The sequence below is a fragment of the Chelon labrosus genome (genome assembly GCF_963514085.1).
Source record: "Chelon labrosus genome assembly, chromosome: 16".
In the NCBI taxonomy this organism is placed as follows: domain Eukaryota; kingdom Metazoa; phylum Chordata; class Actinopteri; order Mugiliformes; family Mugilidae; genus Chelon; species Chelon labrosus.
In genome coordinates, this window is record NC_140349.1 from 17,402,795 (window position 1) to 17,428,854 (window position 26,060).

General features: G+C 43.2%; 1 protein-coding gene across 1 annotated transcript in view; it reads left to right on the forward strand.

The window, feature by feature from the left end:
* Positions 1-26,060, forward strand: part of adgrb2 (adhesion G protein-coupled receptor B2) — a 145,604-nt gene that overhangs the window by 36,602 nt on the left and 82,942 nt on the right. The window contains exons 2-12 of the mRNA XM_084563382.1: positions 929-1,009; positions 3,851-4,039; positions 12,440-12,601; positions 18,732-18,896; positions 19,254-19,418; positions 20,688-20,789; positions 22,839-22,945; positions 23,951-24,145; positions 24,593-24,661; positions 25,172-25,280; positions 25,824-25,970. Of these exons, the coding sequence (XP_084419508.1) occupies positions 929-1,009; positions 3,851-4,039; positions 12,440-12,601; positions 18,732-18,896; positions 19,254-19,418; positions 20,688-20,789; positions 22,839-22,945; positions 23,951-24,145; positions 24,593-24,661; positions 25,172-25,280; positions 25,824-25,970 (1,491 nt within the window). The remainder of the gene's footprint in view (positions 1-928; positions 1,010-3,850; positions 4,040-12,439; positions 12,602-18,731; positions 18,897-19,253; positions 19,419-20,687; positions 20,790-22,838; positions 22,946-23,950; positions 24,146-24,592; positions 24,662-25,171; positions 25,281-25,823; positions 25,971-26,060) is intronic.

Below are 26,060 nucleotides of genomic sequence, written 5' to 3' on the forward strand. Positions count from 1 at the left end.
TGTAATCAAACACACCGACACGCAATCACTTTCCACACGGGTGATGTGCCTCGGATACAGCTTGTTTCCATAAATGCAACCGTTGCAAAAGATCCCACGGGCAAGAGGCACCTAAGTTGAAAAACAAGAACGATGCTAAATCATTTGATTGTTTCACACGCCGTGGAAACTGATGCCGTGTTTGTAAAACTAAGCCTACAAATCCATTATCACTGCTCAGAACAACCTCATTCCTCCATATGTTTGTACCAATTTAGATAAAACCGACATAGATATGTCTCCATCTTCACTCTTGTGCTAACTCTGTTCTTCACAAATGTTCACCACTTATGTGAGACATTTGAATCGTATCTCTGATACGTCACCCTCAAACATTTCACCAGTGTCGCAGCATTTTATTTTATATATATATTTATATGTATAGTTTCATAATCAAGCCAGAACTTTTTATTACTTATCACACTGCATTTCAACAAGTACATTTTTGGACGTTTCACGTTTTCCCTCTAAACTAATGAGCCAGTCAGCATTGACTTGCTTCTGATTTTCTCCGATTATACAGCATCCTTGACATTTCTGTTATCTGTTTCTGCACGTTGTGTGCTCAAATGCATCTTTAAATATTCTGCTACAAGGAGCAAGCCAAGGCAATGTAGGCGTTTGTATTTTTATTTTGCCAGCGTCGTGTTTTGGATGTACTCAAACTTGCCTCGTTTTTGACTTTGACTGAACTAAAGTGGATGCGGATGCCGATGAGCACTCATTCACTATAGATTTCCGACCAACTTTCTGCGAGAGACGACAGTAAATTTAAGTCATGGACAAACTAGCCAACTGCAAACTGATAATAGACACTCAGATGCTGAGCTGCAGCATGCAATAAATTGGGAAATAAAGAAGAAAAACATGACTTTCTTGCTCATTTCAGACCCGTATGACGATGACCTGAAGGTGAAGACCCAAAGACCACGATCAGCTGACCAGCCAGGTGTGTTTCAGGCACAAACAGGTGAGTATTATGTGTGTGTGTGATGGTGTTCACAGTCTGGAACAAAAAGAAGACAACCTGACCTTTACGGACTGTGTGTGTAACTGAGAATAGTGAGTTCCTTACAAATGATCGCGTACTTTTTGAAGCGTCGACAAAAGCAAAGGCTGCTTCCACCATTGGTCGTTGGCTTGTGTGAATATGTGAAAGTGTGAAAAAAAAAAAGCATGCAAGGCATTCAAATCTTACATAATTAATAAGATTGGAAATGAAAAATTGAATTATTCATAACATGATACATTAAACGTATTAAGAATGTGCGTGTTTGAGGAAAAATCCGTCTTATACATACATGACATTACGTGTTGTCTGTCACCCAGAGAATGGGTAACGTACCAATTTGAGCTTACACACATGCATGCTCATGTACATGCACGTTGCCGTAATCACAGAGTGGAGGAGGGAGTCCCTACCGCGAGGGAAACCCCTGGCTCTGTCTTGTCCTTTCCCTCTGCTCCCCCCTCTTCCTTCCTTCTCCCTCATTCTTCCATTCCTGCAGGCATGTGTGATGAGCTTAAGCCCTGACTCACTGCATGTTAATGAAGATGTAATGCGATTAACGGACATGCAATTAATTTGATTTCCCTCTTTGCCATGTGATGACGCCTCCGTCAAAGGACACGGCGCTCATAAACAATTCAGGGGCGGGAGAAGTGGAAGCATTTGACTCGGTAGTTGTTCGCTTTCAAGGGCGTCACTCGGAGGAAACAATGGGCCGCGCTCCACCGCTGCCCGCAGAACTCCAAATCAGCCGCAGTCATTTCTGAACACCCAGTCTTGTATGTGTGTGGATACACGCACGTAAACACAGACCCCCACAAGAAACACAGCCAAGCTTTTGTGCTTAAAGCCTTACGCATTGAGTTTGCATGTGTTACCATAATTCCATTAATATCACCTTAAAACACATTCCTCTGACATGAATATCATCCTTTTGAATATTTAGTCAAGATTTATTTACATTAAGAAGCTTAAATGCATTAATATCCACAAAACACTCCATATTTACACGGTACATAGGAGCGAAAATGGTATTCATAGAATAACACCAATACAATTGTATTATACACAACAGCCACAACATTAAAACCCTGACAGGAGAAAAACATTAACTATCTTGTGACAATTCAATGTTGTGCTGGGAAACGTTTGGACCTGGCATTCATGTGGATGTTACTTAGACATGTTCCACCCACCCAGACCAGACCAGGCACCCCCACCCTATAGCAATGACACTCCTTGATGACAGCAGCCATCCCCAGCAGGATGCAGCCTGACACAGGCACAAACAGCACAAGGTGTTGATCTGGTCTCCAAATTCACTAGATCCCAAACTGATCAAGTATCTGTGGGATGATCCACAGAGGCCCCTCCCCTCAACCCATAGGACCCAAAGGCCCCCACTGACAACGTTCTGTTGCCAGACACCACAGGACAACCTCAGAAGGCCCATGTCCATTCTCTGATGAATTGCAAATGTTTTGGAGGCACAAGGGAGACCTACACAATATTAGGAAAGTGGTCATAATGTTATGCCTGATTGGTGTATCTAGTGAACGATAAACATGGACTCATCTAAGTACTATAAATGCGTCTCATTCAGTGGGAAAAAGAAAAAAATATTGGTTACTGCAACCACACAGTCCTTTCATCGTCTGTCATATCGCCTCAGCCTTTTCTTTTGACAGTTGTAAATATTACAGTTTAGTTTATTTGTCTGTTTTTATTTTGGTAATATTGCCACTTACATACAAAAGATGATAAGAGATCGGGCAAATAGAGCGAGAAGAGCAGAGGGTTTCTAACAGCAATCAATGAAGCAAACATGTTTTAATGCCTTTGGTTTGGTGAAAACTGCAAGTGAAAATGTAACTGAGAATTGTCATACATGTCCACTAGCAGTTCTCTAGAGTAACAGACTCCATGACTCCATACTATAATACAGGAACTTATTTACTGCACACCTCTGCGGACGTCCGCAGTCATCCAGGGTCGTTGTATAACCAAAAAACAAAGCTAAAACAAAATCAGTTGGACCTTCTGGGGCTTTGTCTTGACGACGTCTTGCCACTCATCCAAACAGCTCTTCATTAACATCTTCGTGCAATGTCTTTATGATTCTGAAACACTTTCACATGTTTTGCATGAGCACAAGTTCTGAGAGCATGTTGAGACACCCTTCGTCTTGACCTGCTGTCTTTCATCTTGAGGCATTTGCACACCAGGATGGTATTTATCGTATGTGTTCTTTCTTTAAAAGTCTGTCAGAAAAGGGGAAAAACTCATCAAGCGGTGTGGATGTTTTTTTGCGGGATTTTGATTTGTCTCAATTCTCGAAAGTAAAAGAAGAAAAATATTGGGTCCGCCTAATACTGAAAAGGCATCAAGAGAAATTTACTGGCTGATAAAGGTCAGCTGTGCTTGTCATTTCCTGCTCTATTTCAGTATGTCAGAGGTCCACCATGACACCTTGCTGACAATCCTGTAATCAAACATTAAAAAAGACCACACGTTTATGTAGCCCAGTAGATTCTGAACAGTGGTCGGCGTTATTGCCAAGGTAGGGAAGTCATTTCGGATGATAACGTTTGCATGCAAGGTGGCAGTAAGTGGTTGAAAAGGACGAAAGTTGCCATGGTTGACAAAACGTGAGGTCGCATTCAGCTTCAGATGTTTCATACCATAAATATGGACTTGGTGTGCAAACTCCTCGACTCAAAACAAACACTGAGAAGCTTTGGGGTCGTGCATTCAGCTGGGAACAACAATCCTCTGTCTGTCCGTCTCCGTCTCCCTCCTCAGGTGACCCTGCCGCAGAGGAGTGGTCACAGTGGAGTGTGTGTTCCCTCACTTGCGGACAGGGCTGGCAGGTGCGGACGCGCTCGTGCGTGTCTTCTCCCTACGGGACACTGTGCAGCGGTGCCCTGCGGGAAACGCGCATGTGCAACAACACCGCTTCCTGTCCGGGCGACCCGGGAATCATAGGCTCAGGTACGTTGACGAAACCATCCACTGGCCGTCTTAGGTCCGTAGCTTCTTACTTAAACAGTGGGCAAGCAGGGGCTACATATTATGAGTCTGGGCTAGGACAGATTGGTGACCTTTCTACACTAATGTCCTGCCTCCTTACATTACTGACGTTTTTCATTTCAGGTGTTGTGAAAAAAAATTCCTTCTTAGCACCTCGTTCGCTCCTGCAGCATTTACTTGTCTTTTCGCAAAGCGTTAGGAAAACTGAAGAAAATAATAAAAAGTGTGAATCTCTGTCACTTCTGAGGACGGTAGGCGGTATGCACACAAACATCACGTGGGATCTGCTTGGCCAGCGTGAAACCTAACCGTGGTGTAAAAGATTTACAAGAAAAAATAAGAAAAAAATGTACAGAATGAGAAAGAGATTTTGTCATTTCAGTTCACACTTATGGCCAGACTGACAGGGAGAGAGGGAATCAGAGAGAGACTGATAGAATGACACTTGAGCTTGATGTCAGCAACTCTATTAGGCCTGCCACAGCTCTGACGTTCACACTTCCTGGCCTCTATCTTTAGCTCTTCTCTGCTCTTACACTCGATGTTGTTCTCGTATCCCTTTCCTCGTCTATTACTACTGTATGTATATCTCTGTTTACATGTGTCACTGTGAATAGCATGGATGTGAAATGAATCTATGGCAGAATAATTAGCAGACAAACATCTGAAGATATTTTAATTCACATGACAACTAAGATAACTGTCGCCGAAGAGATGGAAATTAAATGCACGCTGAATCCGCGTTCGCATTAGCATAAAAAAATATTTGAAATGATAACTACTGCTGCATATTTTTTTCCTTCAGCTTCAGTGGAATTAGCTCCTCATTATAGAGCCAACGGCAGCTCCAAAATATATTTAAGCCGTCAAATTAAATTTCCATATGCATACGTGTTCTGCCAATCAGGCCAAGTGCAAGGAACCCTCTCTGCTTGCTACAAAGCAGCAGAATGAAGAGCACCTCATCCAGTTTTTTTTTTTCTTTTTTTTTTTTTTCTTCTGCAACACAATCAAGCCAGATCAAGTCAGTGAGGGAACCTGGGTGTATCACATCTTGAATAATGCAGTTCTGCTCTGCTTTGATTGCCTGTATAGGTCTTTACTGGATGGAATTGTGAAGTACTGCCTGTCCTGCACTGGTCTGATTTGCTTGATTGCGATGGAGGTGAACTCTTGTATTGCGGGGGCTTTCTCTCCCCTGACTGCCCCACCTATAATCCACTGCTAATGCTCAGCACCCCCCAACCAGTGGGATACAGAAATTTAGCTCTTGATAGAACTGTAGTCAGTGTGTCCTCCAATGTTGTAGTAGACCATCCTTTTCCCCCATTGTTTGTGTCCAGCAGACACCCACTCGCCAGTCTTGCCATATCTGTCATCTTTAGAACTATGGTCTTAGCTAAGGAAGCGCAGCCAGATTTTGATTCTCCATGCTTGGAGAAGTCTGGGAGTGTGTGGAGACATTTTGATCAGTTTAAACTTTTGGCATCACAGTCTTCAACACAATGAAGAAAGCCTAGGTATTTACTAGCTTTGCAAGGTGTTGCCAGTTACAAGAAATCCCTGTTTCCAGGTGTGAACCTGGTGCCTTCTTATCTTAAGTTTTATCAGCCTGCACCTCCTTTTCAGCATGGTTTTACAAAGCAGTTTACTGGTAATCAGTATTCCATTGTAGCGTGATGCTATATACACTATATTACCAAAAGTATTCGCTCACCTGCCTTTACTCATTCTATGAACTGAAGTGCCATCCCATTCCTAACTCATAGAATTCAATATGATGTCGGTCCACCTTTTGCAGCTATTACAGCTTCAACTCTTCTGGGAAGACTGTCCACAAGGTTGAGGAGAGTGTTTATAGGAATTTTTGACCATTCTTCCAAAAGCGCATTGGTGAGGTCACACACTGATGTTGGTCGAGAAGGCCTGGCTCTCAGTCTCCGCTCTAATTCATCCCAAAGGTGTTCTATCGGGTTCAGGTCAGGACTCTGTGCAGGCCAGTCAAGTTCATCCACACCAGACTCTGTCATCCACGTCTTTATGGACCTTGCTTTGTGCACTGGTGCACAGTCATGTTGGAAGAGGAAGGGGCCCGCTCCAAACTGTTCCCACAAGGTTGGGAGCATGGAATTGTCCAAAATGTTTTGGTATCCTGAAGCATTCAATGTTCCTTTCACTGGAACTAAGGGGCCAAGCCCAGCTCCTGAAAAACAACCCCATACCATAATTCCTCCTCCACCAAATTTCACAGTTGGCACAATGCAATCTGAAATGTACCGTTCTCCTGGCAACCTCCAAACCCAGACTCGTCCATCAGATTGCCAGATGGAAAAGCGTGATTCATCACTCCAGAGAACGCGTCTCCACTCCTCCAGAGGCCAGTGGCGGCGTGCTTTACACCATTGCATCCGACGCCTTGCATTGCACTTGGTGATGTGTGGCTTGGCTGCAGCTGCTCGGCCATGGAAACCCATTCCATGAAGCTCTCTGCGTACTGTACTTGGGCTAATCTGAAGGTCACATGAAGTTTGTAGCTCTGTAGCAATTGACTGTGCAGAAAGTCGGCGACCTCTTTGCACTATGCGCTTCAGCATCCGCTGACCCCTCTCCGTCACTTTACGTGGCCTACCACTTCGTGGCTGAGTTGCTGTTTTTCCCAAACGCTTCCATTTTGTTATAATAGAGCTGACAGTTGACTGTGGAATATTTAGGAGCGAGGAAATTTCACGACTGGATTTGTTGCACAAGTGGCATCCTATGACAGTTCCACGCTGGAATTCACTGAGCTCCTGAGAGCGGCCCATTCTTTCACAAATGTCTTGTTTCACAGTCTGCATGCCTGAGTGCTTGAATTTATACACCTGGGGCCAGGCCAAGTGATTAGAACACCTGATTCTGATCATTTGAATGGGTGAGCGAATACTTTTGGTAATATAGTGTATCATGCTGTCTACTCGATTGGCTTTCTGCACTAGAGTTTGATGATAGGAGTGGTCACTGATGCTGTCCTGGCTCTCGCTATGTGGCAATCGGGGGCTGGCCGTTTGGCCGTATCTGTGGAGCATATCAAATAGAAAAAAATAAGGAACTACTGCCTGAGAGGAAAATAATGTGGCTTTCCATTCAGGCTGGAAGACGGCATTCTAGGTTAACCTCTTTGAACCCAATGATGGGCAAGAGATTGGATCACAGGAATATGGCACCACTATCCTTCATACACAGCATTCTAATAATCTCAGTGAGTGATGGAAGGATGTGTTTGAGGACACAGGTAAATAAGAATGTGGGGGCCATAACTTTTCTGGGATATATAACTCAAAACAGAAGTTTGAGTGTCTAAATGTCAATGTCAGAACATTGGGTACAGTCGTTGAGCTTTGGCCTCTAAGTCTGCAGAGCTCCATTCTTGAACAGTGACTTTCCACAAGCAACTGTGCAGTCAGTGGATGAGGAAGAATTCACAGTCTCTGATTTGATATACACATAAATGCTATACACTATTTTCAAAGTCATGCTGTGAGTCATGTCCATAATCATATATGAATATATTCACAGTATTTTGTACGTGCGTGTGTGTTTGTTTGTTTGTGTATCTCAACACGAGATTTTGGTGTACAGTTTCTGCACATCTCTGTGAAGACTTTATGATTTCGTGTGCGATTTCCATAAAGTGTATTTCTGTAAATGTTCACACTTTCCCATGTAAGATGGAGTTAGTATTAGCTGATGCATTTTAACCCCGCTTCCTAAAAAAAATAAGAAAATCCAGAAAAGCGAGGAGAACATTTGCCTTCCCTGTCAGTGCGTATGCTAATGTTGTTTTTATGCAAATGTGCCTGCCCGATTTGTATGTCTAAGTGCCTCATTTTCCATTCAGTGTCGATATTAATATCTTCAGCCGCTCCTTTGATGGGATATTGGTTGCTGTGTTATGTTCCGTTTATTATTTCATTTCCCCCCTCACTCCTCTGATGTTTACTGACGTGGTTCTGGAGGGGTTTAGGGGCACTCCAGGGATTGCCTGAATGAGATCGCACCAAATTTAAGCAGCCTAGGGAATGTGGGGGTGGACGCAAAGAGACATAAAAAGACTTTAATGAACTTGATATGATTGACTTTTTTGAAGATATTTTTTTTTTTCCTTTTTTAGGGGGTAGAATCTGCATGTTTGTTTGATTTGGTATGTTTTTTCTTTACTGCTGGATTCAAGCCCTGTCTATATCTGGTCTGATGGGAAGTCGTAAATAAACATTTAGTTTAGTGTTTCACTGAAGCGGACACAATTAGGACTGCAGTGAATAGGAGATTTAATTCAACTGAAGTCACGACTTTATAATCCAAATATTACGCTTAACATACTTGTATTTTTAACGCAGTGGTAATAATAATCTTGCAGCAAGGCTTGCTCATAAAGACAAAACTTTTAATAATAAACACTTCTATGGAAACTTCAATTTAAATTTCAACTTTTAAAAATTTTGCTCAGAAAACGGTGGCCATTTGCTGCAACATCCTGATTTATTTGTCTAGAATCTGCAAGTGATATATATTTTTACCCAGCATCTTCTATTCTCTTTCACATTCTCTTCTATTCTCTTTTACAGTTTTACTCGCGGCTGCGAATATACAAAGCACACGGGCATAAGAGAACACACGCTGGCTTTGTTCTGGAGTATCCTGGGGAGGGTGTAGTCTGCATGTGTAATTTGTTAGAGAGAATTACCAGATTTTTCTTTCTTCTATTCTGTCTTTCTTTCTTTCCACTGTTAATTTGTGTTTGTGTTAGTTCGGACCAAGTAGTATCGGTGTGTTATGAGTGTGGGTGAATGTGTCTCCGGGCACATCTTTGTGTGCGTCTGCACAAGTTAGGAAACATCAAAGAAAAGTAGCTTGGACAGAAAGTCAGTGAAGGGAAAATAGACATTTTTTTTCTCTCTCTCTCGATTTTTCAAGGGTGAAACTCCTAAATTAAGGTGATACACATAATCAATTTTAAGTAATGGTCTGGCTCTTGACAATGCAAACCAGGCAGTAATTGGTCCGGCAAATTAACTTATTCTTTTTTTCCCCCCCTGATATGCATTGAAGTATAAAGCGCCCATGGCCCCGGAGCATGCAAAGCGAAACAGTACCGCAACTCGTGTTCTGTTAAACTACTGCTCATTTACCATAGATTCTGTGACATTTAAAACATGGAGCGGGACAATGGTGCATTATGAATACAGCGTGTCTGGGTCAGTGAGTAGTCAAATGCTTGCAACACCACACATCCAGTAATCATTCGGGCAAGAGGCTGAGGGAGGATGCGAGGATGCAAGCCTCGAATTTGTTGGCAGACGGAAGCAGATGGCGCACAGACTTGCACGCATGCACACAAACTCATATGGAGTTTTAAATAATGTAGCCGAGCTGTTGTGTGACCCCAGATGAAATTGCTGGAAATAATGGTAATCTGTTGGATCCACATGATGCATGCGTCCAATTATAGCCTGTGCATTTCCAAAGTAGGAATAGTAATAATAATAAAACTACATACAGCACACATCACTAGGCAATATGTACATATCTTTAATAACAGCATATATTTTAAAGTCATGTTTAGAAGACATGCATCCTTATTACATACACGTTTATTCTTGCTCTTGCATATGCACTCTGCGAAGTGCACGTGCATGCATATTCTTAAACGAAGAAGGGGCGAGTCTGGATTCATCTTAAAACAGCTTTCTTGCATTTGCATCAGAAACCCGGGCCGGCGGAATTCTGCAAATTATGGAGTTCACAAACTTGATATTTTTTGACCTGGATGTTTCGAGGCACAGATCTGCCACTCCGTTGTTTGATCAGCTCGTTATTTAAAGCATCTTCTCCCCCCTTTCGCTTTCAGCTGTAAACATGCTTTTTTCTACCTCCCAGTGTGACTGCAGCCCTGATGGCAGTGAACTCCCTTTCAATGTGCACGGCACCGCTGTATTATGTTAATTCAGTTGTTTGAGTCAAGAAATGCAGCTTGTTTGATGCAACTGCCCTCGTGCTGCTTTACGATCAAACGTATACCTCGATGGCCAGTACTTACTGTACCTTCTTTGCCGTGCATCATGATCCTAATTCCACTTACCTTTGTGAATCGGCTCATATATATTTATATTTTCTATTCTTGGCCCTATTTCCACATGAAATGTCTTCTTCTAGTGTATCTTAGCTGCTTCAGGCTGGATTTTATGGGCTAATTGATCGGTTTTGCGCAGTGAGACTTCGGATACACTTGTACTGAGTTTTAGATGGAGATTCAATTCGGATGAATAAGTAATGTCTTAACAAGTAATCGTGTAGCGCTGTAGTAAAAAATATGCCAAATAACAGAACACTGAGTGCCTTGCATTTTTTTTTCTTCTTTTTTTAAGCTTTCCTCCGCTTGTTATTGTATCAAGTTCTGCAGTCTGTTTGCGTCTGTCTCCTGAGGGGGCTTTGCAGTTCGGAATGAGATGCCCCCAAGAAATCAGTGGAATGCCAGTCACAGTTCACCATTACCATGATATATTTTATTTAATATTTTGGAAATAAGTTTTGTTTCATACTGGCTTCTGAAAGATTTAGATGGATGTGCATCAGCCGCGCTGCAAATCCCACCTTTTTGAATCAGTAACAACTGCTACAGCCACGACTTGAAAGAGAAAAAGAAATAAAATTGAGCTTTAGCTACAGTCCTTTGAGAGCCATGTGCTTATGGGCCACATGCCGTCTGGTTCACGGACAAAATTGTAACCTATAGATCTCCTCCACATATTTTTTTCATTAAACAATTAAAATTATCTGGTTAGAAATTTGTAAAATATCTCCACTGGAATTGAGACATCAATGAGAGGCCAGTCTTGCTGTATGTGCAATGCAGGCTTGAAGTTGCACGTAACACTTGTATAAGTTGCCTATTGGACCAGGATTGATAAACTTTCCTCTTTCAACAGATAAATTAGAAAACTGCCTTGTAGTGTCAGCTCTGCATGTACATCATTAGAGATAAAGTTGAAGTACCAATTCAGCCGGCTCCAGTTCAACAAGGCCTACCAATGAGATCGCTTGAAAGGGCATTTCATTACATTAAGTGTGCAGTAAGAGAGACACAAATGTTTATCAATGCTCCTCACCAGTCTCATAAAGCAGCTTAAAGACACACCGCTACCATGTTTTTCTGAATTTAAGGACATCTCCCTATTTACCAGCTCTCCGTATCTCCGTACTTTTTAATACCGCCATCTTCTCCCCCTCTCTCTCTCTCTCTCCTGAGCCCTCCTTCACAGAGTAGACTTAATTATTTATCGACATGATTTATTTAGCTTTGCTCAACACAGGACCAGCAATCTTCATCCTGCTGTCTCTAACTTTCTTACCCTGCACCCCCTCATATCCTGCTTTCGATCTCTGTCCCTAAATCTGCTCTCCTTTCCTCCTTTCTTCCACCTTTTCTCTGCACAGCTGAATATCCTCTGGCCTTTCGCTGAACCTTTTTAAAAATGTCCCTCCATTTCTCGGTCGGTTCAGTCGTTCAAACTTTATGAGCCCAAATCTTTCACCTGTAAGTTCACCTGCTCTTACTCTGTCCCTTCTCGACACTGAAGCAGTCCTGTCATTCATCCTTTCTTTCTCCAGAGGTCCCATTCCTCGTGGGCTCTTTTTCTTCTGTCTGTCTCTCATCTGTCTCTAACCTTAGGTCAGACATCTCAAGCTGAGTTTAGTAATTATTCTTTTGTGACTGTGTGCGTGCAAATGTGTGTGCGCGCCTCTTCCCTTGCGTTGCTACGTTGCCACAGAGTGGAAACGCGGATCAAGCAGCTGCGAGACCTAGCGCTCAGTCAGGCAGCATCACAGGTTCATTATCTGCTACGTTTTTGTGCCTCTCCACTGCTCATTTATTCAAATTTTATTTATCTCAACTTCAGAATGGATGAGAGGTGCAATAAAGAGGAAAAATGAGGTAGAAGGAAAATCGTTTTAATGCTTGGGTGACTGAAAGCTCTTATGATTACCGCATTCATTTCCTTGTCTTGATTCAAGTTGCATAACCGCATGACTTCAAATACCAGGTTGTCCATTCCTAACCTCCATTTTCTTTCATGTAGTAACATGTAGTGCAGCCTCATACTCAGTGTGTCTTCTCCTTCGTACTTGGAATGTGTTCTGGAGGTCAGAAGGTCGCCTCCTTTGCGTTGTTAAGGAATGTGCTCATGCTCATTTAATCTCTTGTTTCTCTCAACCCTCCTGCCTGCGACGGGATGCTCCACCCCCCTCTCCCCCCCCTTCCCTCTCTCATTCCTCATCCCTACGTCGTGTGTGTCTGTGCGTCGTGTCCGTGGGTGTTTGCAGTGCATGGGCTGTGGGAGGAGTGGTCGTCATGGAGTCTGTGCTCCGTGACCTGTGGGCGGGGCTCCAGGACGCGTACCAGGAAGTGTGCGGACGGGAGCGGGGCCTTGGCTTGCGGACGGCCCGAGATTCAGACCAAACTCTGCAACATAGCAGTGTGTCCTGGTTAGTACCATCCCCATCAACATGATACACCCAGCCACTCTGTGTCTCTCTCTTAGGCATGACCCTTTCTTTCTCCTTATCCTTTCAAGTCACACAAATCTGAACCAAAAACAATCAAGTCACCGTCACAGCTCTTGAATGTACATGCATTTGATTTTATATTTTGTGTTTTTCCATTATAGTTCATCCATCCTATTTGAAATTCAGGACAAATGCAGGTTTTTCATTATTTCATCAAAGCGTCTGAATGGGAAAAATAACTTTTTAGCTACGTTAGCTCTATGGAGGCAGCGTTAGACAACCACTTTGATCCAGACTGAAATATCCCAAGATTATAATATCTATGGTATATTGACTTTTTTTGATCCTTTCGCTTTTGCTTAGCCCCACCAGAACAGTGACCTATTCTGAAAAACGGTGAATGGTGGAGCCATCCAAGCTCGTCGCTCAGGGTGATTTGCGAGCCGTCTGTTGATCAATAACTCTTCATACAGGTCAAGGTTTTGATATACAACTACGCTCGTTTCCAAGCGGTGCAACACAATCAGCGGCTGCAGTAGTATTTTTCTTCTGAGGCAATGGTTGGATTAAATGAATGCACCACATTTTTGCACTGCAGAGTCAGGGAGAGGTGGTCGGGGCGGATGGCGGGTGCACAAAGCAATGGACTCTCAATATGCAATATGCATACTGTACGTAGAAATGTGGACTTTTCCTGCGTTAATGCAAACCCTCATCTCAAACTAAGAGTCACGACAGCACACTATCGGTGGCTATTGCACTGAAAGGTTTTACATTCTGGCTGATAAAGAGACGCTGTCAGTGAACGCATCGGTAAGACATCGCAAAGACATTTGGTACCTCTGTTATCCTGACAGAAAATGTACTAGGGTTGAAAAATGTGTGTTGCTCCAATTTTGTTGAATTGAAACAATAATTTCTAGGAAACATGATTATGTTTATAGAAGTGTTGGTTTTATCGTTGTTTTGTTTTAAAATGTAAAACAGTCAAATTACTGTGGCTAAATGTGGTTTGGTTTAATTTCATCTGGCGTGTCTACAAAGTAGTTATAGTAAATTGGAATAATATGCGATGATTTCCCAGGCTAGAGTTTTGGAACTTTTTCTCTTTCCTTCCATTCTGCAGACATGTCATGAAGGCAGCCGATGCTTCCATCTTTCCTCCCTGTTCATTTTGCTGCTTTAACTCTCACATCCTGACTACACTTTTCAGTTCCATCTTCATCTGCGGTCAGCTCAGGGGATTCATGCCCACTTTTCAAACTCTCTCCCACCTATAGAATAGTAGCCTAACAAAGCCTTGAGGTTGGACTTCTTTGCCTCTTCCATGGTTGGCTTGGTTTAGATTGCTGAGCTATCCCTCAGTGCGGCTCTTCAGTTATTGTCTCTGAGATTACCTATTAGGCCCATACCTTGTCAAGAACAGCAATAAGTCACTGGTGCAGCCCCATCTAATTCTGCTGTCAAGGGTACCTCAGGACTTTATTCCAATCTGGCTCAGACTGTCCAGCTGAAACATCTTTATCAGGCTGCCATTGGAGTGGAATAGGACTCAACCGTGATTGAAATAAAGTCTTAACGCAGCAGACTCTGAAGAAACAGTGGAGCTTAACATTTGAACAGCAGCCTCTGCAGCTGGTTGCAGAGCAGCTTTCTGGATACAGACATCAACTGACATGTAAAATATTAGCATCTAGCTATTAAAGGCACGGGGCTTTGGCTTTTTAACACCGACTTCAGGCACATGGTGTATTTCCGGTGCACTGTGAATTTTGCGTCTCGAGTGTCCCTTCGGAAAAACACTTACCCTGAAAGCATCGACTTTAGAAACGAATATTCATTTCAGCAATTTCATTTGTTCTGGCTCTCTGTGTTGTCCGACTATAAATGGATTCTACGTTGGAACAAAGGCATTAATGGACGCACAGACATTAAAACATAAGACAGTTTATAACAAAAATGGCTGCTTTCTGGATAAATCTTTTTCTTCTTCTTCTTCTTTTTTTTTTTCCCTGAATTGATTTCAGTCCGAGCGAGAGTGTGTTTGCTGAGTGTAATCACTCACAGCCTGAGCAATTATCACTGGGTAAGTGCTTTTTATTTAATACTGCTAAAGCACAGAGCTCAGTATCATTTTCCCCTGGACTATGGATGCGTACGCCTTTACATTTATGGGAATGCTGGACTCACGCCCCCGTCGCCGGCTAATATTCATGAGTGTTTTTATTTGCGTGTGTGTTTTTGAGGGCAGAGGTTTTTATTTAAATAAAACAAAACTGTCCCCGTGGCCAGACAAAGAGGGGGCGAAGTTGTGTCTCAAAGAGGGAGGGACAAGGAGACGTCCTAATCTAAAGTATGGCCTCCGGGATGTTTTGCCACGCTGTTTTGGGAACAGTGATGGAAAGTGAGGGGTTTGGGGAAAAAGGGTAGGCTTTTCCTTCCAGGGCCCTAAGGAGAATCTGTGTTTGTGTGTGTGTGTGTGTGTGTGTGCGTGTGCGTGAGTCCATCACAACAGATTCAGCCTGCTTTTGGTTGCTTTTGGAGTTCAAAGGCAATGGTCCTTTGAAATTATGAATACCAGCATAGGCCTTTTGGCGCAAACGACCAAGCATAGAGAATAGAGCTTTGATGGATCTCGTCTATATGTGCGTGTGCGCGCTTGTGTGTTTTCTTCTCGGCAATCTGACCTCATTGCAAGCCGCGTGCTCAGCCCTTACATTATATCCTGCACCATACCCCCGTACTGCCTAAGCTACAGCATATTAAACCGATTTGAATGAATCCTAACTTGACACTCTAACACCGCGGGTCTTATCACGCATGTGGACACTCGCGCTCGGCTTACTCGTCAAACAAATGCCTGCACGTGCGGGCAGAGCTGCAAATGTTAATGTGACAGCTGTTGCGCCAAATAAAGACAGTCATCGGGGTAAGAGTAGAACCAGCAGAAATGTCACACGTGAATATTTAATTTGATCATATCAGACCTCATTGAGCTCTCGTCAAGAGCTAAGTGAAGAGCGGAAAATTAATTTACCCTTTAGTCCCTTGACGCCTCCCTTTATTTCTCACAATATAACAGTTCACAGTTGAACTTATGCAGGCATTAATTGTCATGTCATGGTATTCACAGGGTAGTTTGTAACAGCTATGTGCTTTATGTGTTGCCCTGCTAGGAGCTATCTTTCCATATGCTGTATGTAAGGTCAATAGCTTGCCTTGCACAGAAGTAGCACAGTTCTTACTAAACAGTCTGGTATTTTTGTACACACACACACGGTCCTGGGCACACCCAGTTGCGACTGTTCGAGGACAGTGCCAAAAAGCTGGGGATAATCTGAAAAAAAAAGCCTTGCTTTCAGTTCCCCCCTTTTTTAAAATGCTGTTTCAGACGTGTCACTCTCATTAATCAGGATTACACTCGGGTAACGTCACATTCGCGCTTCTATTCTTGGTCACAATTCATTCTATGTATGTCATCTCCCCAACACGGCGTCGGCCCAAGCCGGTTGGAACACTGTGCAAGTCTCACGCAGTGTGATTGACCACATTACCGAGCGGAGCTGGCAACGCTTACCCACTTGGGAGATCCAGACAAATACGTTTACGCCACTGTACTTCACTTTTCCCTGCTACTTAAATCTCCTGTGTGTGCAGCGCCTCAATACATCATTCTGAGCTGAAACAAGACGAGTTCTCACTTTGAGTCTTGTTAATATAGAGGTAAACAGAACGGCTGCCGAGCAAATGCTTAGCACGTACACAATTGCTACTGAGCGTAGGATCAGTTTTTCCGCTACAGCAGCTGTTTGTTTTACTTGCATGTACCAAACTTTAATCATTCCACATATAAGTATAAGTATGGACAAGTATTGATTTATTTTCAGTGTAGATTAGTCACTAGACAACTAATTATGACTCCCACATCCACACTAATTATATTTGTTGCAATCAGTATTTTAAAGCTGTGTGTATTTTTACATCAACAGTTAATCAAAAATAATAAGAGGTTTATTAGGGTCAGTTTCCTGTTAAAAAAAACAAAAAAACAAAAAAAACCTTTGTTAGACTCAGTTTACATTTAGATGTACAATATAAAATTATCCTGTGTCATCATTCTGGGAGCCAAGCGGGTTAAAAGGAAGGTGAGAGGGCCGGAAACCCAATTCCAAATGTATATTCATGTGGCTGTCAGTTTCTGGTTGTGTTAATAGCCCATTTTTTGACAGCATGTATCACTAAATGGAGCATTTATGGCTTTACAGTCCAAAACTGGATTAAAAGACAAAAAAAAAAATCTCGTGATCTGGCATGAACATTTAGGTACACATCTGGAGGCAGCTGTTAAATCATTGCACGTCGTTCAGAAGTCACATTTGTGTTAAAGTCCCTCAATGATTGGTCAAAGAACACTGAGGCACTCTACAGTCTACAGGAAGGGCCAGAGTCAACTCTGCTTCAACATCTGCCAGACAATGTTGAGGATGTTCTATGAGTCTGTGGTGGCCAGTGTGCTCCTGTATGCCGTTGCATGCTGGGGCAGAAGGCTGAGAGTGGCAGACGCTAATAGAGGAGGATGTTGGTAAGAGTGAAGACCATCCTGGACAACCCACTCCACAACACACTGGCCTGTCTAAGGAGTACCTTCAGTAACAGACTCATCCTACCCAAATGCACCACAGAACGCCACAGGAGGTCATTCCTGTCTTTGGCCATCAAAGTTTAGAACTATTTTTAATTTATTTGTAACCACTTTACCTCTGTATATTGTGAATACTTGTTATATTATAATATATGTTTTTTCATGCATCTTACTTTTATATATTTATATTTTCATATTACTTTTTTATTCTATTTGTATTTGACTCTGTCACCTTGCAGCTGTCACTTTATGGTAGCAACAGCAACAAAACATTTTTTGAAGGATTAATAAAGTATTTTATTATTCCTCAGTTTAAATTATAAGCTCTAGGATTGTGTTTTTGTATGACACTACTGGAAAAACAAGGAAAAAAAAACATTCATTTGAAAAGAACAACTTAATATTAAGTGCAATTAATGGCTGTGTAAGCCAAAGTGAATGGAAAACACAGAGACCCCGGCTACGGCTGCGAGTAAAAATGTTCCCGAGATATGAGAATTTTAAGAGAGACAGGCGGACAAAAACTGGTTGACCAACAAAACAAAAGTGCTTTTTTCATCTTATTGTCAAGATGTCAAAGCAGGCGTTGTGTTTCTTTTATAACCAGTTTTGGCCCGCGGTGTTTTGGTAATCGCTGTTGTGATGGAAGTTTCAAAAAAAAAAAAAAAACCTGTAACACTATGATGAATCTGTCAGTAGTGTGAAACATAAGTGGACACAGACATCTCAGCGGTTGTTTTTTTTTTCTTTTTTGTCAGGGTTTTGTCACAAAGATTTCTAATCAAACAATACAGCATGTACCGAGAAAGATGAAGACATCGATATGTACTGACAGTTTGACACAGATCTTCATCTTCAGTCAAGCTTTTCCACTTTGGAGTTCCGCTTTGTGTTATTTTCCTATAACACAGCTCCTTAAGAATGTCTTGACTATTACTAGCTTTCATGTTAACAACATATTAGCAAACCAGTCTGCCCGTTCTGCATTTTTGGACTTTTCATTTGACAACTCAATTCGTCCTTTTCCACCTCCTATTAAAGGGGACAGCAGGCGTTTTGATTACAGTGTTGTATGTCATACTATTTTCTTGTATTCCTGCACAAGCACCAGTCAGGAGTTGAAATGTGGTGCCAGTGTGAATGAAAAACCAACTCAGTGTACTCTCTGTGAACTTGTTAAAACAAAGCATATGCAACAAGCTATTTCATGACAAATATCTAAAATGTCCATTGGTTGCTATTTATGGAAAACCAAATAGCCTCGTTAATTGATTTGCTCAGATTTGTAACTCACTGTATATGCAGTCTTCTGGTAACCTGCTCACTTTCTCTGCCCTGTCTCTTTGCGTTCCTCTCCTTCCAAAACTCCCTCTTCTCCCCTTGTATTTCCTCGAAATCTCCACGTCCTCATCCCCGTCCGTCCCTCGGTTCCTCTCTGTCCACCTCCGCCACTCTCCCACCGTCCAGTGGAGGGCCAGTGGCTGGAGTGGGGCCCCTGGTCGAGGTGCAGCGTGACGTGCAACACGGGGACCCAGCAGAGGCAGAGGCGCTGCAGTGCGTCGGTGCACGGCTGGGCTGAGTGTAAGGGCCCCCATCAGGAGAGCAGAGAATGCGCCAACCCCTCGTGCAGCGGTAAGGCATACAAATGGATGCTTAGTATTCGCACTCACGCGCTCTCCAAGCCCATTATGCAAACATAGGACGGTGCATTATCTAAGGGGATCTGCATCCTTGCCTCAGATTCACATTCCACATACGAGTAATTTGTGGTTTGGGACCCAGTTTGGCTTGTGAGGCTGTTTTGATGGGAGGGTCCCAGAAGACAAAAATGCTCGGGTGTTTTAATGATCCAGGGCCCAGGAATGGGCTCATGTTGACTTCATTTTAGGTTTCAGGTGAAAAAATAAAAAATAAAATACAAGTTATGTATTCATATTTTCCTAAACTACACATATCAACTTCTCCGGTGGTGCTTTGCTCCTGCGCTAGGTGGAGGGAACTGGGGCAGCTGGAACCACTGGAGTCTCTGCAGCAAGACGTGTGACTCCGGATGGCAGCGACGCTTCAGGATGTGCGAGGGCACCGGAGAGCAAGGCTACCCCTGTGATGGCTCGGGAGAGGAGGTCCGGTCCTGCAACGAGAAGAAGTGCCCTGGTCAGTGTGTGATTCAATGCTTGTGTTTGAGAGACCTGAAGTAAAGATGGAGATCTACAGTATACTATACAGTATATACTTAGGTTATGAATATGTAATTTATGCCTCAAAGATTTCTGCGCAGCTACGTTTTTCTCCTAGTGTGTCTGGAGTTTGAAAAGTGTGTGCGCTTGTGTGCCTAATCTGCACACGCACAGTGTTTGTCAGGCAGGAAGGGAGCGATTCCCTGTGGCTCGCACCCCCAGCGCAAAGCTTCCATCACAATTTCCGAGCTGCGCTCCTCTCATCTCTACCTGTCTCTTGTCTGTCTTCCCGTCACTTCACTTACGCCATCTGCCTTTACTTCTTCATTGATTCTGCGTGTCCTCGCCTCGTGGCGCTTTCTCTCTTATCCTCCCCGTTTACCTGCGAGTAACTCCACGCCTCTGAAACATCTCTCCTCCTTAACGTCGCCTTCCATCGCGCTAATCTCCCTCGCTTTCTCTCGCCTGCCTCGTCTCTCCCCGCGTTCCCCCTCCCCGGTAGAGAGCAAAGACGTTCAGCGGCCCCGCTTGGTGCTGTTTGTCAGGGTGTCAGCCACTGCAGGAAACGCTGCAGCTTAATAGGTGCGCCTCCCGACTGTTGTGCCACGTGCGTTCCTGCTCGCGTCGCGCTCCAACAGGCTACAAATGATAAACTTCTGACTGCAGCTTCCATCATGACCTCTTTGTTTTAGCAGTTCTCAAGCCCCTTTTACACAATACGAGGATCTTGTCTGCTTTGCTGTGGAACATCGCATTTTCTCTCTCGGTCTCCCCCTCTTTCGCTCTTCGCTCTCTGTCCCTCTTCATCTCTCTGCATCTGCCTCTGCCAGCACTCATCTGCCCCCTTGGAATATCTTCAGAGTCCCCCCCCACCACCACCACCACCACCACCACACACACTCTTTTTTCATCAGGGTTATGAAGGGGGTGGGAGGGAGGGCTGATGAATAAAAAGAGGGGGTTAGATGAAGAGGGGATGAGATACTGTACTGAGGCAATAACACTGACAGAGACCACTGAGAAATGTACAAGGGAATAAGATTGGGAGCTGCTGCAGGAGAACATTGATTTGAATCTTGTTTTTTTGTGATTTTCTGTCTCCTTTTCTTTCTGGCGGGGCGCGTGTGTGCGCGCGCGCGGGGGTGTGTGTGTGTGTGTGTGCGTGTGGTGGTTTTTCTTTTTCCGTTTCCCTGCCAGGCTGCGCTGCACATCACTTTGTCTGTGTGTTTCTCACCTACTTCTGCAGCTCCTCATGAGATATGCAAAGATGAGCACCTCCTCGCTATGTCGTGGAAGAGAGCATCGGCAGGAGAAACCGTCTACAACAAGTGTCCAACTAATGCCACTGGTCAGTCGCATTGTGTGCTTTAAGCTGATGACGCTGTCGGTCGGAAGCTCATTTTAATGGCGGTTTCTATTGGGTTTTGTCGTGTAAGTGGATGAACACATTGTTGCCATAGTGTCTCAAGCTATTACAAGCAAGCTGAGGGACACTTGGACAAGACACTAACAAGATGTAAACAGTTATTATCCACCTGGCCCCGGAAAATGTCCCGGCCCCATTGATGTACGTTAGCAGCAGTTAGCAAGAGTAGAGAAACGGCAGCAGTGGAAAAAAAAAAGGAAGACTTCGGCTAAAACTCATTCTAAAACTGTTTAGACGACATATAGTTTAATGTCGTCATATTCTCTGCTGGAAAAGGTTCACAGTACTCATTAACGCCTATCAGCACCTGGCAATTCTCAGTGCATTTTGCAGTGGTAGCGTAGTTTAAAACCTGGTGACAGCATTTCCACACTGTGCTGATTTGTTTTACATCAACCATCAATAATGTTTGCCAGAGCTGAGGAGGGAGCAACCGTATTGACAAAAGGATTGACAGGATCTTACGTAATGCACCATTTAAATTTCATCCTGGGGTTTTTGTTAAACCAATTAAAAATGAATCGGCACGCAATCAGATAGTCCTTCAATCGATGAGAGGTATGGATCAATCAGATGATGTGTATGACTACGCTGCTGTTACTCTTCTGTCCATCATGAGTATATAGCCTGGCTAAACGGTTTGATCGGCCCAGCAGATCTTCACCAGGCCAATCATGTTCTGCAGATATAAAAAAAAGGGGTTTACGGTCTAAAAAACGATCAGTGATCGGCGGCGAGGGCAAACATGGTTTACTGTTGGTGTGGCTTGTCCTTGTTGTAGAGCGCGGAAAGAAAGGAAGTTACTGAAAGATTATTGGTTTAGTGTGTGTCATATACTCATGTCAGCAGTGTTTGACCTCAGGGTATAATCATCCGAAAGTCCATGGGAAGGTTAGTAGCTTTAGAAGCTTGTTAAGCCCTGCTTGTACGATAGCACGGGCAAAGCTGCAGTAGCTACCTTGAATCATGAGCGAACCTATGAAATCCCATTATTAGTCGACAGAAAATAGCTTTAGAGGTTTGCTAGCCCCATGAATGTACATTTGTACTCAGTAATTGGCAAGATCAGAGCTACAGAACCTACAGTGATGAAGGAAGCTACTAAAACACACCATTTTTAACTTTAAGCTATATATTAGCCCCTTGAACGTACACAACAAATAGGAAAATGTCCAACAGGATCAACGGAAGGTGTCATTATCCTCATGTGCCCTCAGTCGTTCTAGCTCGAATGCAGTCAAACCTTACTCGTGTGTTACTTAACGCCGTCATTTCGAAATTAACTGTAGAGCTTCTCAATCAGCAGGTTCCCAGACGTTTTCTTTCATCTCTCAAAAGAGTCAGAGTCAGGAGCAAACCTTGACATTTCAGGAATCAAGAGTGGATGTGGCGCGGGAGGCCCGTTACATAATCGTGTGCTTTTACATCTTTATTCTATGAAACCGGTTTTAACATTAAAAAGACGCCTGACTGAATCAGGTCACCTGCCACTACACTACACAATACAGCTGAAAGAACGTTACATTTGGTTTTAATCCAAGTGATGCATTTAATTATGTCTATCCATAATGGATTAAAAAAAAAAGAAAAAAAAGAAAGAGTTGTAAATATGTATTTGCTTTGAAAAGTTTTCATCTTTTTAAAGTATTTTCCCAGCCAGCCGGGGAGCTAGGAATGACTTACTTTGTACAATAATACATTAAAAAAAATTAAAAAATAATAAAAAGATCCCTCCAATAAAACGATAGCCTTAATAATAATGTATGTATAAGTTGTAATATCATTCATCTGGTGCTTATCCTACATCTATTACAATATATTGAGAAGTCACCCTGTGTATTGCCCTCGGTCTTGGTAAATGGGCACTGTTTTGTCAGTGTCAGAATTGAGATAAGACGTTCCCGTGCTTTGTGGCAAATTTCTAAATCCGTTGTGTTCCGTTTTAATAATTTTTGTCTCTCTCATTTCCAGGATCTGCTAGTCGTCGTTGTATGCTGGACAATAATGGAGTTGCTTTCTGGGGTCCTCCGAGCTTCGCCAGATGCGTCTCACTTGAATATAGATATTTACATTTATCTGTAAGTTCTCCTTTAACAAATAAGCACTGCCAAACTCTGGAACTCTTTCTACATTTTTTTTTATCATCTCGAGCAACACACTAAGAAAAGGAGATGTCTGCTGTTCGTCTAGATTACATCATTTGAGCCAGTTAGTTGCAGCATCACCCCGTGTCATAACTCACCTTCATCAATCCTCTCTCTTTTTCGTGAATTTGGGAGATAGTGAAAATGTTTTCAAGACTTATTCTCTGTTCTTTTGCTATTTTTTTTTTACTCACCCTGCACCTCTGTTCAACTTTCTGTTTCAGAAAGTTTACTCAAAATAGAGGAGCGTCTTCGCTCGCCGCTATCTCTAATTAGCTTTTCCACAGCGTTGCGCTCGCACTTATCAATTAATGAACATAGCTAATGAATGTGTTCATCAGCGAGACTGTTTTCCTGCTCTGTGAACTTCAACCTTTTCCCGTCTCCTCGATGCTCGGGGAAGGAGATGGGGGTCAGGGTTTGTTCGTGACAGAGCTGATTGCACTGTTAGCTTCTCTTCCAACCTTTCATTAACACCAGGAGTCAATAATTAATTTTCTGTGATTGCCGTTATCCTCTCGTCTTCCAGTCTTTATACCCCCCTTTTTGTCTCTGTCTTTGTGTTTCACATGCACATTCTTTTTTTTTTTTCCTAAAGTGATGAGATCCAGTTTCTGTCTGTGAGCGCTGCAAGGCCTCTTTTTGCTCGTCTATTTTAAGCACAGAAGAAAAAAAAAAAATCCAACCATATTCACTCCTGTCTTGAAATATCCCCCTCGGCTCACAGCCAAAACATTCCTGTGATTTCTTTGTCAAAAACACAATCTCAATTTGTTTGGTCTTGCTGTTTCTGACATTTGTACCGGATACATATTTTGAGTAACAGCACATCTTCTACAGTAAGTGCCAAAGGGCTTACATTTAATCATCTTGACTATACCCGACAGGGGTGCAACCGTTCGCTTTCCCTAAATACCTCTCCTTCTCTTCGCATTGCAGTTACGAGAGCATCTCGCGAAGGGTCAGAGGACCCTGGCCGGGGAGGGCATGTCTCAGATCGTACGGAGTCTCCTGGAGCTCTTGCAGAGGAGGAGCTACTACAGTGGCGACCTTCTCTTTTCCACGGAGATCCTGCGAAATGTGACGGACACCTTCAAAAGAGCAACCTACATCCCAGCTCCCGACGACGTGCAGGTAGGCAGCGCTCCGGGGCCCTCTCAGGTCAAAAGCGATAGAAATTGCGCAGTCGTAAGCACCCTCTCACACGCATGCACCTGCAACACCTCCAAATGTATTCAATGTGGAAGCTCCACTTTCTACTGCACAGGGCATGCATAACAATGAACTACAGCTGCACAGTTGCCATGGCCTCAAAGGGGGATATTTTTTAACTCCGTTTTTCTCTTTTTGCTGCCTGTGAGAGAAAACAAAATGCTCCTGTCTCAGTCAATCGTTTGACACACTGTTTTTTCGTTTTTATGTTTTACAATATGCCTGTGTACCGAAGATACTGTACCAGACTTGGCAGAGAATAAACCGCAGTATTGCTGCAGGACTAGCAGCTGGTGGCTTAGCGGTAGATGCATGATCTGGGACGATTGTGTGGTCGTGCTTTAACAACCAAGTGTGTCTTGTTTCCAGAAATTCTTCCAGATAGTCAGCCACATGTTGGACATGGAGAACCGGGAGAAATGGGAGGACGCTCACCAGGTAAAGCCTTCTGTGTATGTGAACGTGGGCCACCGTGTATGCTTGTGGGTGTTCTTGCGCCTGCACACCTATTTAACATAATTAGTGACTGTCTCCTGCTCTGCCGTGTGTTCTAAATGCATGCGTGTGTGAATGTGGGTGTGAGTAAATCCTACTTTCCATTATTAGAGTCATAAAAGCACACCTGTTTATGGAACACAATGGCTACCTATTAATTATCTGCATTGTGTGTCTTTGCACATTTTTGCGTTTTTGTGCGTGACCCAGCTTGATGCCCTTGAGTTGAGCTGTGTTTACTTCACATCTGGACGTTCTAAACGAGCAAACAAATGTGATATTATACCCCGCGGGGTTACAGTTTAACAGCCCTGTACCGCATGCAGTGATCCAGATAATATAATGAATGAAAATGTTTCAGTGGTTGTCTCACAGAAGGTTGGCCGTGGATTGTAATTGTGGTTATGGCATCATAATCATGCTCACCTTCCTTTTCTGTCCCTCAATCCACAGGTCGCTCCCGGCGCTGCTTTGCTGATGAGGATATTAGAAGATTTTATTCACCTCATTGGAGAAGCCCAGAAGCCTTTTCAGAGTTTCCTAGTGGTTACCAACAACCTCAGTAAGTGTCACACACAATTTGCGTGATTATTTCATAGAATTAGGTTCAGAAACCGGGAGTGGATTTTGACTTTTCTTTGTCTCAGTTGATCTCAGCTCATCATAAACCTAGTATCAAACCATTAGCAACACTTTTAAATGTGTTGTTCACACATAACCCTCGTGTTGTCTTCCTGTTGACCATGCAACCTTTGTCCTCTGGGTCTGTTTGATTATTTATAAAGCCTAAATTAAAATGTGTAACACATTTTTAGCCAACTTCCTCTCAACTAATTGCCATACAGCATGGTGTACACTCAAGGTCAAATCTGACACAGAGGACAATGCTGGGGTTAAGCTTTTCACGTGAGGTTATGTTTAGGCATAAGGACAGGGGTTGGCGGTCCTTCTTTGAGACTACACGGTCATGAAAACATAATAATGCAATGACACGAGATGTGACTTGGCGCGAGACTCATGCGTCATCTCACTACGCCTGGTTGTTAACCACCAGTTTTGCTTTGCAATGAGTTTCAAGTGTTATTCGTACCTCTTGTTTGCCCAGTGATAACCATACAGCGAGAGCCAGTGTCGGCAGTTTCTAGCGATATCAACTTCCCCATGAAGGGCCGGAGAGGGATGAAGGACTGGGCCAGAACAGCAGAAGACAAGCTCTACATCCCTAAAGAGGTCTTCACCATCCCAGCTGAAGGTAAGATAACCAAGACATGTGTCCACTGTCAAGGGTTAGTCCAAACTTTGGGTATGTTGGTACTAATCTCAGCTTCCTATATAGCCCTGC